Genomic DNA, 14,778 nt, shown 5'->3' with positions numbered 1-14,778 from the left:
TTTAAAAATTGACAGCCAATTTTTTCACTTGTAGATAAGTTTTCGATAACTTTGTCTAGAAGATATCTCCCAAAATTGGTTCTCCTTATTGGTTCTCAGAAGAATTTATCCAAAGGATTAGCTATCGAGAAGTATAAAGAAATCGGCCGTAAACGCCGATAACGTAATGTCATATACCAACTGCGGAAATTTGAATTTGATCAATCAAAAATGAAAAAAAATTGATTTTGTTTTTTTAACAACAAACATTTGCCTCGATCAAATTTTCAATAAAATCTCTGTGATAATTCGTAAAACGAATTTTTTAAACAGTCAATTTTTTCACTTCTAGATAAGTTTTCGATAATTTTATCTAGAAGATATCTCCCAAAATTGGTTCTCCTTATTGGTTCTCCTTATTGGTTCTCAGAGAAATTTATCCAGACGGATAGCTATCGAGAGGTATGAAGAAATCGGCCGTTTAGAGAAATACACATGTATATCGTGTTTTAAATGAACGAGTCCGACGAGGAGGAGGAGGTGCAAGTACGTGCGGATAGGTGTCGCTTAGATCGCGGCGACGCGCTCGCAAACGCGTGGGTCTTGCGTCTAGATTGCGCGTATGCCGCATGTGTTGCTCCGGAGTCACTGTCTCCGGCTGGTGGTAGGGGAGTAGGAATTCAGAATCGGCAATATGGCCGGTCAGATGTGCAGGGTGGCGCAGTGGTGTTAGTGGTGCTGCGCGCTGTGGATATTTCTCTACTTCTCGTTATTTATATATGTCGAACTACCGCAAGTCCTGTCCGAATCTCGTGTGTTTTCATGGGCTCGGTGATATACTGTGCAGGAGCAGGAACACGGATTGCATGAAGGCATAGCACACGCTCACCGGTCAAGCAAACATGAAGTGAGTAATACAACATCGAGAGAGAAAGAGAGATAGCATCCCCGTGAAGGGAGAAAAGAGAGAGAGAGAGAGAGTGTGTGCGTGTGTGCGTGTATTGAAAAACGAATCGAGCGAAAACCAAGCGCAGCTCAGAGCTTTCGAACCCAGCTTTTTCTGGGTTCTCATCTCTGTGTGTGTGTGTGTATTTTTTTTTTTTTTTTCACGACAGTTGTGCGACTCCGTCGCTTTTCTTCTGGCCGATCCGCGCCGTCGAGTTTTACGAGTCGCCGTAAAGAAACGTGAACGTTCACGACGCGCGCGACGGTTTAATAGCGGACGATTATTTCGTTATTACTCCCGTAATAATCGCCTCGGAACCCCCGACGGCTATCGCACGACGGCTCTCTCTCTTCTCACGGATTTGTCACATCCTCTCGCGCGGATGTTAAGCAGCAGCAGCAGCAGCAGCATGTTAAAGGATCGCGCAACGATATCGATCACGCGTCGAGGGCGGGCACGCGTTTTTCTTCAATTTGATCCCAGTTCTTTAAATCCCAGTTTGACTCCGGAAGAGACGTTACAGTCCTCGTCCCCCCCCCTCCCCGTGTCTATCTTGTCTCTACCTGCCTCCGGTGGCTTCGAAAACAAAAAACGATACAATTCAGCGATAACGCGAATTGCAGCGGACGACAATATAAGGACAAGCGTGTACACACGCACACACACACACGTACACGTACACGTAAGAAACACTCTCGTTTTATTCTACAAAAGACGACGCTATCTCTCTCTCTCTCTCTCTTTCGTTTGCTTTTCGACGAACGCTTCGCGAGAGAGAAATGTCGCCGACGTCCTGTCTTCTTTCGAAGGGCCGGGAAAAACACAAAAGAATCGCTCGTGGCCGACGAAGTCACAGGTCGGAGGAGGATGCGAGGAGTCACAACGACGATGCGATCATTGACGCAAACGTAAAGACCGTTTCGCACATTCGTTCACATACGTTTACGTCAATTCTTCCCCCGTGACTTACAAGTTTTGCGAACCTGGTTCCACGTACGGCTTTTACGTACGGTTTTTAAGGATTATATCTTTGTGTCTCCCGTGTGTAGCCCCCCAAGGCGGCGGAGTTTACGTTCGTTTGTTCGTAAGCGCACCTTCTTCCTGCCCTTCTTTTGTCTCACATGTCGCGTACGTGAGTTGCATTTTGCATACACACAAACACACACACACACACATTTTGTCTTCCTCTCTCGTTCTCTTTCTCTTCGTCCCGGATTTTTCAATCTTGAGGCGTTTGTCTTGAAGACACCGCCGTGTCTCTCTTGTTTTTATAATCCGTCGGTCTCAATTTCGCAAGAAATATAACACAGACGTTCGCGCGTGATGATGTTTGTTTTTTTTTTTTTTTTTACACTAGTTCTTCAAAATGTTGGAGTTTCGTTGGCGTTCGACAGCGAAAAAGGTTTATTATCGCGGCGGCGACGTTTGCCTCTTTTTAAAGAGGCTTTGAATTATTATTTTCTCATCGCAAATTTCTTTTTTAGAGAAAAGTTCAAACTTTATTTCGCGCGAAAGAGATTTCAACGAGATCGATATATGTTCTCTTGCGTGTGTAAACAGCAAAGCGAGTATTTACACGATGTTTGAAAAATTACACGATGATGAATAAACCACGATGAAAAAGATACTTTCTCAACGTGTTCGTTTCAAGTTTTGCTTTTGCTCGTTCATGACGCGTAATGCAAAAGCCCGGCGAAGATTGCAAAACTGCGTGAGATTGAAGATCCGCGGTGATTTGCACGCGTGACTTGAGACACGCAGTTTCGGGGGAAGTCTCTTCGGGGAAAATCACATTTTTATTTCTTTATAATCTCGTAAAAACACATGTCATTCAATAATGTTGAATAAAATTGCACGAGTGAGTAAGGAAAGGAATGTAATAATCGAAAAAGGAAATGCCGTATCTAATCGCAATTTTTTAGTATTAGAAAAACACAATTTACGTTTAGCGTCGGAATATTATACGCAAAAATTTTTATGTTTCGTTGTTTCAAACAAAAAAAATCCCGTTGTTGTTTCGTTATTACACACACACACACTCGGAATATCTGAATACATTGGGTGTCAAGTGTAATAATTTTTTCTATCGACAGGAAATTTATAAACAAGTTACTCATCGGATATTGTACGATACTACCTGAGTGAGTCACGAGGAATCGGGAACGAGAGATAAGAGAGTTATCGATAGAATTCCTAGTGAAACTGCACGGATGACTTCACCCCGTTAATCCGATAATATGTGCTTTTACACGTCATAGAGATCGAGAGACGCGGGGGTAGCGTCTCGACGCCAAGTGGGTACTACGTGAAAGCAACGATCCGTCGAATGAGAGCCACTGCATGACGGCGCGAGGCGCTACCGAGTACTTAGTTATACCCTTACCTCCGTGTTTTTGCTCGACGAAACTCCGACTTAAAATATATTTTAGAGAACCGAAGCGGTAATGTGAAAAATCCTAACCCTGGACTTTTCTTATTCATTGCGAAGCACAAGCTTTCGGTTGCGAACAGTGCGAATTTATTGAAGAAAGAAGGAAAGAGAAGAGAGAGAGAAAAGAGAAAGATTTATTCGCTAAAAATAGTTTTGATATGAAAATACATTTATATGTGCGCATTATTAGTTCGCATGTTTTACAACACACGTGAAAAGGTTTTGTTTGACCTTAATATCGCTCGAATCAGCCAGCTGATTGCGTTATCTTGGGTTTTCACACATGTTTGTAAATACACAGAAACATTAGTTCTTCCGTAATAGGATTTTAAATAAAATCCACTTAGTTCTTTTGTAACAGATCTTTAATAGGTTTTTATCAAGTTGGTAATAGGTTTTGGTGGAAGTTTTAGGTCGCGTTATTTACTAAAATAACTTTTTTATTTTGTATAGAAATGTGCGCGCGTGACCCGCATTTTGTTCTCGCAAAATTTGTCTTCAACTTTGCACGTTGGAATATTATTATTTGTTTTGTATCACTACGTTGTATCTCGACGTTGACGACAATTGATCGATGTTAAAATCCAAAAAAGAAAACCTTCGTCGAAAATTTATCATCAGCAAGATATCATTTTACAGATTGAAGAAAAGTTTCGCAAATACGGGAAGTTACGCAAATTTTTTGCGTTTCATATCGCGGCGCTAACGCAACAACGAGTCAGCGCTTCTGACGATTGAGAACTCTGATTTTGTCACGCAAAACCTCACGCCGCGAACAAAAGACTCTTGCAAAAAAAATAAAAAAAAATAAAACGCGCGACCACACTTTATCTCCCGGTGTGTAATTACACGCACAAAATTGTCTAAATCGCGATATATATCCGTTGCCAAAATGAGTTACCGTCGCGTGGAAAAAATTTGATTTGACAAAGAATACATATACGAAGAATAACAATCGAATTCGAAGTGTCAAAAGAATCAACGTTGCTGCATCCGATGCTGTTTTCTGATCCGGGGATTGAGGTGAAAATCCCGTGATTTCAGGACTTTATTTTGTATATGTACGTGGTCACACCGGTTATCGAGCGTGTTGAGGCAAGGCGCGGCGAAGGCCGCGAGTGACTTCCGCTCAATTCCGCGTCATTCCACCTTGCCCTTCAACACGGAGGTTTAGTTCGGACGGCCATATCTTCTCCTTGTTCTCTTGCGTACATACACACACACACACACACACACACGAACGCACCGTGCGATTAAAAGGACGATTGTAGATTTGTAGGGCCGAAAACAACTGCTTTTCTCTGAAAATTCTTCAAGAAAAAAACTTACCGCGAACAAAAAGAAAAGATTGATTTTCTTCATTGCGCACACATGTGCAACACGCTTGTAAGTTAATGCACTCTTGACTACGTTAAAACACGCGGATTTGTCATAAATAACAACTGTCGCGGACTATATATTTGTCAAAACGCGCGCGGATTCGCAGTTTCTATTAAAAACTTACAAAATTTAATTTAAATTAATAATTTCTAGAAAATTTTCAACAGTATTTACAAATATAAAATTTTTATCGTTTTAATCTATAATTTATATAACAATGTGTATTTTTAATATATTTTTTTTTTTTAATACAGGGTTTTAATGCTTAATCGCGACTGTAAATCGCGATTGCGTGTCTAAAAAAAAGTTTATCGCGATATCCGTTTTGTTTCTTTATTGTGTGTTACCTCCCTTCTTTCTTTCGAGATGATATATATGTTGCAACGCAAACGTTCTCGGAACAACCGGATGAATATTACGGCCTAGCGGGCGTGTGTTGCGCGCGTTGTTATCAATCCGCTTTGCTCCGCCTGACCTGTGTGTGTGTATGTTAACGCTCGCAGTAGCGAAGCGAGATTCTAATATTTGTAATTGTTTAATAACGCGCGCGTTACAACACGATTTTGATCCTCGCGCGAACAACAAACAAAAATGCGTCGCAACGCAGCGCGATAACAAATTTTTAATATCGTTATTTAACTTTCGCCCGGCGGATACCGTGAGTTCATTCGAACCCGACGCACGTCGGCTCCTAAGTCACAATCGTTCAAAGTATATAAACATTGGCGTATTCCCTCACACTTTCTACCGCTCACGCCCGTCACGAATCACGAAACGGACGAATGTCTTTTTTAGTCTTTGGAGGACGACCGGCAGTTTTTCCTTTAGAATTTTGAATTTGTTTAACATAAAATTTATGCGTGCAGAACCTACATATATGTTGCGCCAAGTTCCCGATTTTTGTTGCTTTGATCGCTTTAGTGGCCGCAAGAGCGGCTCTCTAAAGATTTAAAAGCAACATTTCGCTACACGGATTTATGCGAACACCCAGCATTCGCCCTGCACGCGCGTTGTTAAGATCATCCGCCGTTCGAAGGTTAAGTTACAGACTAAGAAGAACACAGTCGAGAAAGTGAGGGAGATATATCTCACGTCACGTGCTAACCTCGTCCTGTTCCTGTTTCGCCAACACGCGAGGGGGAGCGCGGACTGCGCCCCGGTGAAAGCGAAAGCCAAATGAGCATGCGAGAGCTCTTCCGCGATTGTGCGGACACTCGCGGATATCATTTCGGAATTACTTTTTATACACTTGTTCACGGAGTGAGTTCACCTTTCTCCGTTTCCGTTTCGTTTGACCGGTGGTTTAAATCCCAGATCTCTCGAGAGATCTGATTTTTAAATATCCGAGACGGAAATTTACAAATCAGTGATCTCGAGTTACATGTAAAATATATCGAGTTACAAATTGAATTGATTCTCGAGCACATCTAAATATACTCAAATAACAATAAATAAAATATAAGTATATTAAAAAAAATGAAATAAAATAAGTATATTTAAAAAAATACTTAGTACGTTATATTTGTGTACGCGGAACGACACTTTTTGGATCATTCTTTAATAGATCACGGGTCAGAAGTGTCTTCTCAGCCCCTTGCACAATGGAAGGAATAGCGATAGCGATAGAAATAACACAGTTTTTAACACAGAATTCCAACTCGTCGGAAATTTTATCGCTATTGCTTATTCCGATTTTCTCATCTGCATTGATACATGTGTAGTTTTGTATGTTAGATTCCGCTGTTCCTACCTTTATTTTTAAATATAAACTCTTTAAAACTGATGTTATTTCTATCGCTATCGCTATTTCGTCCATTGTGCAAGAGGCTTTCTTCTCAAAGTATGTGTTTTTTTTCTTTGGGAAAGAAATGTAATAACCAGCGATCTTTGATGATATTGGCGACGCGAATCGACAATTGCTCAACGAGAACAAATTATCTTGGCTATCATGTGGGATTCCATCGCACACACACACACACACGATGTAATTTTCCAAATGTTCACCGAAAAAATTGTATTCTTGTTTTGAGGATATCCCACTTACTTTAAGTATATTTTATACTAAAATAGGCGCCAAGAAGAGTTTCTTATTTTAAGAGAAAAATCCTCTAAATAGTAACATTGATAAGAATATATACTGATTAGAATATAAACAGCCTCTATAGAAAAACATATATATATCTCACTATCGAAAAAGACTATATTCTTAAATAAAGAATATATTCTTAATTTCAGAAGAATATCATCTAAAATCTTTAAGAAGATTTTTTAAGTATAAAATCTTCTACTTACAAGAATATAATTTTTTCGGTGTTGGCTCGACGAGATACGATCTTGTCGCGAGACCTTATCGTATCGGAAGATTATTTATTATACACACGCAATCGGGAAACATTTGTCTGAACTTTGATCTACGATCTATTTTTTATTCTTACAGACCAAAAATTAAATCAAGTTGTGTAAAATGTTGAATAAAACCGTCTAATCTTAGCATCTCTTTTTGAGAAAGAATTTCTCTTTCGATACGTATGTATTAGGTCTACCGGAAAGTTCTGTCCGTTTTTGTAATAAAACAAAATACAAATTTTTCTTAATTTTTTAAAAATCGGATATACAAATTGTCCTCACGCTGGCAAGAAATCATTAATATAATAATGGAAATTATATTATTTAATAAAGTTTATTGACGGTAAGAAAAATTTGTATTTTGTTTTATTCCAAAAACGGACAGAATTTTCCGGTAGACCTAATATATAATGCGACACAACGAAATCGAGAAAAAATATCGAGCAATCGACGAACGAGCGCGCGTAGGAGAAGTCGAACAATTGGACTGGCAAGCAAAAAATTTCGGTGTGTTTTGTGTGTTCGCAGCGAAGTGAGCATATCATCCGCTCGTGCGTCGGTGATGGTGTACGACGACGTGAACAAAAAATGGATACCAAGCGGTAGCTCGTCCGGCCTATCCAAGGTTCAGCTCTACCATCATCAGGTGAACAACACGTTCCGTGTAGTCGGGAGAAAACTGCAGGATCACGAGATCGTTATTAACTGCGCGATACTCAGAGGGCTCAAGTACAATCAGGCGACGGGAACGTTTCACCAATGGCGGGATAACAAACAGGTGTACGGACTCAATTTCTCCAGTAAGGACGACGCCGACGCCTTCGCCAAGGCGATGTTTCAGGCCCTTGATGTAATTTACATTCTTTTCTTTTACATTACGTACAATTGTCTTGTTATTGAAATTAACTTTCGATTAGAAGAAAAAAAAATAATGAAACATTACGTTTTCATTGGAATATTGACTTTAAGTTGTATCTGTTGGATACTGTCGTAATTGGCGATTTTTTATCCTTAATTAACTTGTAATTGTACATCTTTCTTGCGTAGGTGCTAAGCAACGGTGGCAACATATCAAGGAGTCTCGCTCCGACAACCACCACAGTTACTCAACAACAGACCGCCTATCAACAACAGCAGCAGCAGCAGCAGCAGCAGCAGCAGAGCCAACCAGTCGCTCAGCACGAAGAAGATATGGGATACAGGTATACTTTTCCGTGTTTATTTGTTTTTCTCCTATTTTTCAAACATATTGCAGCACACAACTGTTGTGACGAATATTTTTTATCACGACATGTAGCGTTTTTACATATAATGTTGTTTATTCGCGCAACATCGTCAAATAAAGACGCAATTTATTTATTTATTTTTTTTTTTTAATCTAAAGTTTTTACTAATACTATATAACAAATTGCCATGTGTTAGCACGCCAGGCGATTTGCTATTCGCGATTCCGCGATCGTTATAGGAGACAGAAAAAGCACAGAAAAAGTCATAGAACTTAATTCATTGCAACGTAAAACTGTCTAAACTTCCCTATCGTTAATCTAAAAGCGAAAGTCACACATCTGTCCCGACTGGTTGCAGTCAAAGTCATAACACGCGGATCTCCTTGTCCCTGGGCCATCTGCCTACAGGGAGTCAGACAACTCCCGATCACCATGCGACCATTAGTGGTGCCGTCGGCACCGTTATTGAAGTGGGTTGTTCGCATGGCTCACCAGGCAGTGGACACACGAGGTGATCTTTCGCCCTCTTAACCCCTAATAAACACAATTTTTTCATAAATTATAGCAATAAGAGCATTTTTTTAATGCAACTTTTAACTTCAGTACACTTCACGCGCAGAAAAATATCCATCAAGAAGCAGTGCTTTTAATTGTATTAAATATTTTCCGTTTTCACGAAAATGTATTGCACATGTGTTTAAAATTTCAATCAATTCAATAACATTATTATTTTTGTTAGATTGTTATGTTATTAGATTATTACCGATTATAAAGATCTCTCTAGGATTTCTGATTGAAGAATATAGGCATTTTAGAATGACCGTTTCGCTCCTGTTTCTCTCTCTTCTTTTCTTTCATCTCCTTTTGAATAGTCCTCCTTTCCGAGATATAAATTAAAATTAAATTGAAAAACAACAAAGATAGACGGTTCACTAGCGCTTGTCAACCTGGATGTCTATTAATCGGCTTCCGTAAAATTGCCAACTTGTATGACTGATTTTTGTTTTGCAATTAGTGAAGATTAAAAAACTAGGTTTTTAAAAAGGATCGTTCTGTTTTTTGTCGTAGTATACAGTGAAATAGAAAAAACTGTTATAGCATAAGAAAGGAGAGTATTACATACTGTACATCTTGATTAAATTTATCGTTAATAATTAAACTCTTTTTATTAATCATTTATAAAATTGTTGTGTGTATATTTTGAAATATTCATCAAAGTAGTCACAGAATATTTTAATTTGCAACATGTATTACAATTAGGGAATTATGCTTTATGATCGATTGTGTCTAGTATGATAGTCTAGATGGCTGATTTTATTACGCCTGTTTTAATAATGCATTCTGGATTGACGAAATATATCATTCTACTAACTATCGCTTGTTTATTTCTGTTTAGAACCATGACCAGAGAAGATGTAGCAATAATTCAAGAGCGCAGAATGTCTCAACAAAGCCAAGGTATTACCTACTATTAATTAAGATATTATATTTTTTTTCTAGTATAGTATATATACACATGCGAAGTAAATATCACATATGTTACAGCAACTAGCAGTCCCAATCCTATATCACCAAGTTGCCCGCCAGTTGTGCAGCAGCAGCAGCAGCAACAACAACAGCAGCAGCAGCAACAACAGCAGCAGCAACAACAACAACAATCCGGTCATCATCGAACTTCATCGGCACCACCGGCACCTCAGCCGCCACAACAGCAGCAACCGGCGCTACAGAATATACAAGCCGGTATCCCGGCTGCTCCGCAAATATCGGCTGTATTAGCAATTGGTCCTCCGGTACCACCTCCCCAACCGCCAATCGCACCTCCTGCTCCTCCATGTCCGCCGGCGATGATAAACTTTAATTCGCCCGCGGCGCCACCGATGATGATGAACCAATACGCGCAATCACCGTCATCTCAAACGAATCTTGCGAATCAGCAGTCTCAATGTCAACCTATTTACGTAACCAATCAGGCGAATCAGTACGGTGCTGCACCTGCGAACGCTCAATACGCGGCCACCACGGTTACTAGTAACAGTAGTAGCGCTGGAAACAATGCGAACGCTGTTGTAGGTCAGAGTCCGAGCCAGTATCCGCCGTCCGGCGCTCAAAACACTTTCTACGGTACTAATAATCAGACGAACAGTTACGCTACTGGCGGACAGGTTAACACAGGCCAATACAGCCAACCGACTGCTAATCAGGCGCAATATAGTAGCAGCGCTGGTAGTCAATATGGAAGTAGTAACTCGATAAATCAATACGCCGCCGGTCCGCCGCCATCCGGTCCGACGAGTCAGTACGCTGTCGCGCAGACCGTTGTCGGTCAATCGCAATACGGAACTAATATTGTGTCTCAGCAACAAGCACAGTACAGCGGTACCAGTCAGGTGCCAGTCCCTGCTACAGGCACCACAAATCCGTATGGAACACCGTCAAACTCAGTGAATCAGTATGCTGCCGGCGGACACCACCCGGTTAGTGCTAATCCTTACGCTTCCATTCCTAGTAGCGGACCGCCGCCACCCCCGATGGTACCGCTAACCGGACCCGCTGCACCGCCACCGCCACCACCACCACCAGTACCTAACGCTAACAATCCTACCGCTTCTGGTAGCTCTAGCAGTTCTCTGAACGATCCTGTTCCTGACGCCAATTCGTTAGCGGCCGCTCTACAAGCTCGTCTAAAAAAGAAACAGGTAATTTTCTTTAATTTCTCTTCGCATTAATACAGTTGCTATTTCCACGCACTGCGCGAAACGGAATTACGTTACACGTTAACATATCTTGAATATATGATGAAGATACGCACGCACACGTGCAATAAACACGCTTCTTCTATCAACAGCAACAATCGCAACTAACGGAGAATAGCGGCTCGAGCACTAGCAGTAGCGGTAGCGGAAGCGGCGGTGGGAGCGGCAATTATGGCACTTTAGGAAGAGGCGGAGGTGGTGGAATGGCTTCCATGATGGATGAAATGGCTAAGACTCTGGCACGCCGACGGGCTGCTGCTGAAAAGAAGCAACCTGAACAGGTGGTACGTAAGATCATTGATCGCGCGCTATTGGGATCGTTTTGTTAAAACTTGAAAGAAAGAGAGTCGCGCGTGCGCGTGTGCTGATCCAACAATTTTTTTTTTTTTTTGCAGGAACCGGAAAGCTCGCCAGATAAAAAGTCCTGGGATAAAAACAATACGTCAAATAATAAATTTTCCAATGGTGCCGAGTCACCGAAATCAGTACGTAAGAGATTCGGCTCGGCTTCGGAAGATACTCTGCTCAAGGTAAACGGAGTCAACGACGGAGTCTCGCTCACTGCACAAGAAATGGAGGCCTTCAAAGCGGAAATAATTAAAGAAATGCGCAAAGAATTCCAGAAGATGAAGCAGGAAATAATCGACGGTACGATTATATTATCGATATATAGATATTGCAGCTTTATTAATTTTTGTTTTTTACGAGCAGGTGAAAGAAGCAGTTTTGAACTCATGCAATACATCTTTTTTTTCAGCTGTAAGAACAGAACTCAACAAGAGATAAAGAAAACGTTAAAGAACACGTAAAAAAAAAAAAAAAACGACAAAAGCTCTTGAAACCGAAAAAAAACTAAAGTAATGATACAGAAGAAGACAAGAAAAAAAAAATAGGAAAACGTTAGAGGTTTGTGACTGAGATATCGGAACGATATATCATCGAAACCCGCACACAGGTTTCTGAAACATATTCGCGAGAATGTAGTAACGATTACATTCGTATATATATTGGACGTACTTGTATGTAAGTTATTTTGACATTTTTAAATGACCAAAAACCTCTTTTCTCGTTGTTTGCTATGAAATGTCGTAACAAAAAACGTTGAATCAGTTGAGTTTTGATTGATTCGATTGATTAACGAAATATCTCGATAAATCTTCGCGCACGCACAAGGGATCACGGAAAAATTCTCTCACAAAATGAGAAGAACATTTCAATGAAAAAAATAAAAAAATAAAAAAAAAAATAAAAAAAAATAAAAAAATAAAAATGTACACGCACAATAGGAGATAGTATTATATTGCTTGGTAGATTAAAGGGGATTATTGATATAAAGACCAAAAATCTGTGAGAGTGTACTATTTATAATATTATAAATAATATACATATACTCTGGATCTTTATATATACATAAATAAATATTCGCAGCAATATCTATCTATCACAAAGCGCTCAGTTAGAGTCTCCTTTCGAGAGAGACGTATTACAATTGATAAGATCGTTATGAAAGTTATTTCTACCGTGTTTTAGCGTGATAATTTATTCATTTGATTCGGTGAGAAACTCAATTATTTCAACGTTTAAGTTGCGCAATTGTATCTTTTTTTTTTTTTTACTTGCATACGATCAGAAACGATTTCTATAACACTTCTTCTCTTGCATATATATATATATATATATGTGTATATATATGACCGAGAAATAACCGTTTCTTTTTATATATATATAAAAAAAAATAAATAACCGATTTCACACATCATGTAAAACATTCAGTGCAGAAGTTTACTTTTGTCAATGTCGTGGCATGTGTTTCCCTCGCACTTTTATATCTTTTGTGTTTCACTTTGTTGGCACGATATCAAAACTACAGCCGTCGCTGTTTTTGATGAATTTAACGCGTATTTTGTATATTTAAGTTTTCTTTTTCTTGCGAACATCACACAAATTGATCTCTGTATGAAAATATAAGGCATATACATTCCAAGATATAAATCCTTCCTCGATACTGCGTTCATCTCCTAGAGATGTTGGAGACACTGTTGTAAATAGCAATAAAGTGGAAAAAAAAAAAAATAAAATAAACGACGATAGACGGATGCCACGATCGTTGATTGTGAAATTTTCAAAATACGTATATCGCGCTTAAAAATAATAATAGTTAAGAAATCTCCATGTTGATCCATTCCCGAGTATTTGAATTGCGACTCGACGCACGTCTAAACACGATGATCCGTTCTTTGCGAAGAGTGCTGTCCGCATGCATGAGAGCGTGCTGTTTGTTTAAACGAAATATTTCCATACGAGCAAGGACTTTGAGCTTTCTGTCATGCGACTCTTTCATTTAAACAAAGATTTTTGCTCGCGCGCACAAATAGGCTAACGAACATCCGCCGATGATGCTGCAATTCTAGACAATATCAAGACAAGACTCCTAAATAACAATAACTCGTAAAAAAAACTTTTTTTTTCATAAAAAACTTGATACTTAAATGAAAAATCATTGTGAAGTTTGTTACTCATCGTAATCGTGGATATGTAAAACAAAGAACGGCAGAATAGCAATTTATGTAAAAAAAAAAAAAAAAACTACTCACGATCGCCTTCGTGAGCAACGAACGTGACGATCTCACGATTTGTTCGTACATTTGCTTAGACTTGCAGCATTTATTCTGCTTTCGCGCACACATCTCGGAATTTTTATTTATTTTACTTTATTCTCGACACATGTTACTGCGATCGAACAAATATTTATGCCAAGAACCGCCGTAGCTTTTAATCGACTCGTCAATTCGAATGCGATACACTGTAATAATGCTTGATTCATTACGACGGTCACAAACGCCTAGTATTATAAAATGTTTAAACGTTGTGTATGTGTGTGTGTGTGAGAGAGAGAAAGAGAGGAAGACGAAGAGAGAGAGAGAGAGAGAAACGCATATGCGTATATTGTGCATTGCGCTAAAGAGATTCGCGAACTACGTGATGCGAAGCCGGGAGAAAAGCTTCCTCTTCTCCATGCGCCGTTCCCCTCCAGCCGTCAAGCAGCCGGTCAAGCGCCTTACGGTACGACGGAAGGGAAAGCTTCTTTTCTGGAGATGCCTGCTGGTCTATTCTGTAACTTTTGCAACGCACGTCTGTAACGCAAAAAAAAAAAAATAATCACGTAACTTGCACTCAAAACGACGCGCACGGTCAAGAAATTGAGCAAAAGCATTTTTTATACATGACAAGTTACCGAAGAAGAAACAATAATAAGTTTCCGTGAACGCAATTTTATATTCGCTCTCGTCGCGTTATCTCGTCGTGCAAAAGACTGGTTTATATGTGAATATACAACACATATCTGTTTTTTAAATCTAAAATCAGTTGAATTGTTGCGCGCGTGACTAATATTCAACAAAATGTATGTGCTAACAAGAATGGATGTAAGTGCGAATAAGCGCGTGAGGGAAATTCCTACGAGCTGAGCACTTTTTTATTTTATATATACGAAATTGACTTTATATACAAAGTTTTGATTGGAAGAGCACTGAAAAAAAAAAAGTCTTAATAATATTTACCAAATGCATTTGGTTTGAGCGTGCGCTATTTGATGATTAGCATCAAATATGATAATAGTTACCTTATTCTTTGATGATAATGCAAAACAATTTTTTTCATCATTAAATTGTACCAGCTAAATTCATTGGTAATCAGTATAATTTGGTGATAAGT

At 39.4% G+C, this 14,778-nt stretch overlaps 1 protein-coding gene across 2 annotated transcripts; it reads left to right on the top strand.

Moving 5' to 3' along the window:
* The first annotated feature begins 611 nt into the window (after positions 1 to 611).
* Positions 612 to 11,915, top strand: LOC109860149 (protein enabled homolog). 2 transcript variants are annotated; one of them, XM_020439042.1, is made up of 9 exons: positions 612 to 886; positions 7,611 to 7,932; positions 8,130 to 8,284; positions 8,667 to 8,819; positions 9,705 to 9,766; positions 9,854 to 11,007; positions 11,157 to 11,348; positions 11,460 to 11,712; positions 11,822 to 11,915. In XM_020439042.1, exons 1-9 carry the CDS (start codon positions 882 to 884, stop codon positions 11,848 to 11,850), a joined length of 2,325 nt encoding a protein of 774 aa, XP_020294631.1. In that variant the 5' UTR covers positions 612 to 881; the 3' UTR covers positions 11,851 to 11,915. The 2 variants fall into 2 exon arrangements, with proteins under 2 accessions (XP_020294631.1, XP_020294632.1); XM_020439043.1 differs by lacking the exon at positions 8,667 to 8,819 and having other exon boundaries at positions 615 to 886.
* Positions 11,916 to 14,778: the final 2,863 nt, after the last annotated feature.

Source organism: Pseudomyrmex gracilis, unplaced genomic scaffold (assembly GCF_002006095.1).
Source record: "Pseudomyrmex gracilis isolate BER0280 unplaced genomic scaffold, ASM200609v1 scaffold_337, whole genome shotgun sequence".
Classification (NCBI taxonomy): Eukaryota; Metazoa; Arthropoda; class Insecta; order Hymenoptera; family Formicidae; genus Pseudomyrmex; species Pseudomyrmex gracilis.
The sequence above is the reverse complement of the archived record's forward strand: the minus strand, read 5'-3'. Positions and strand labels throughout refer to the sequence as shown.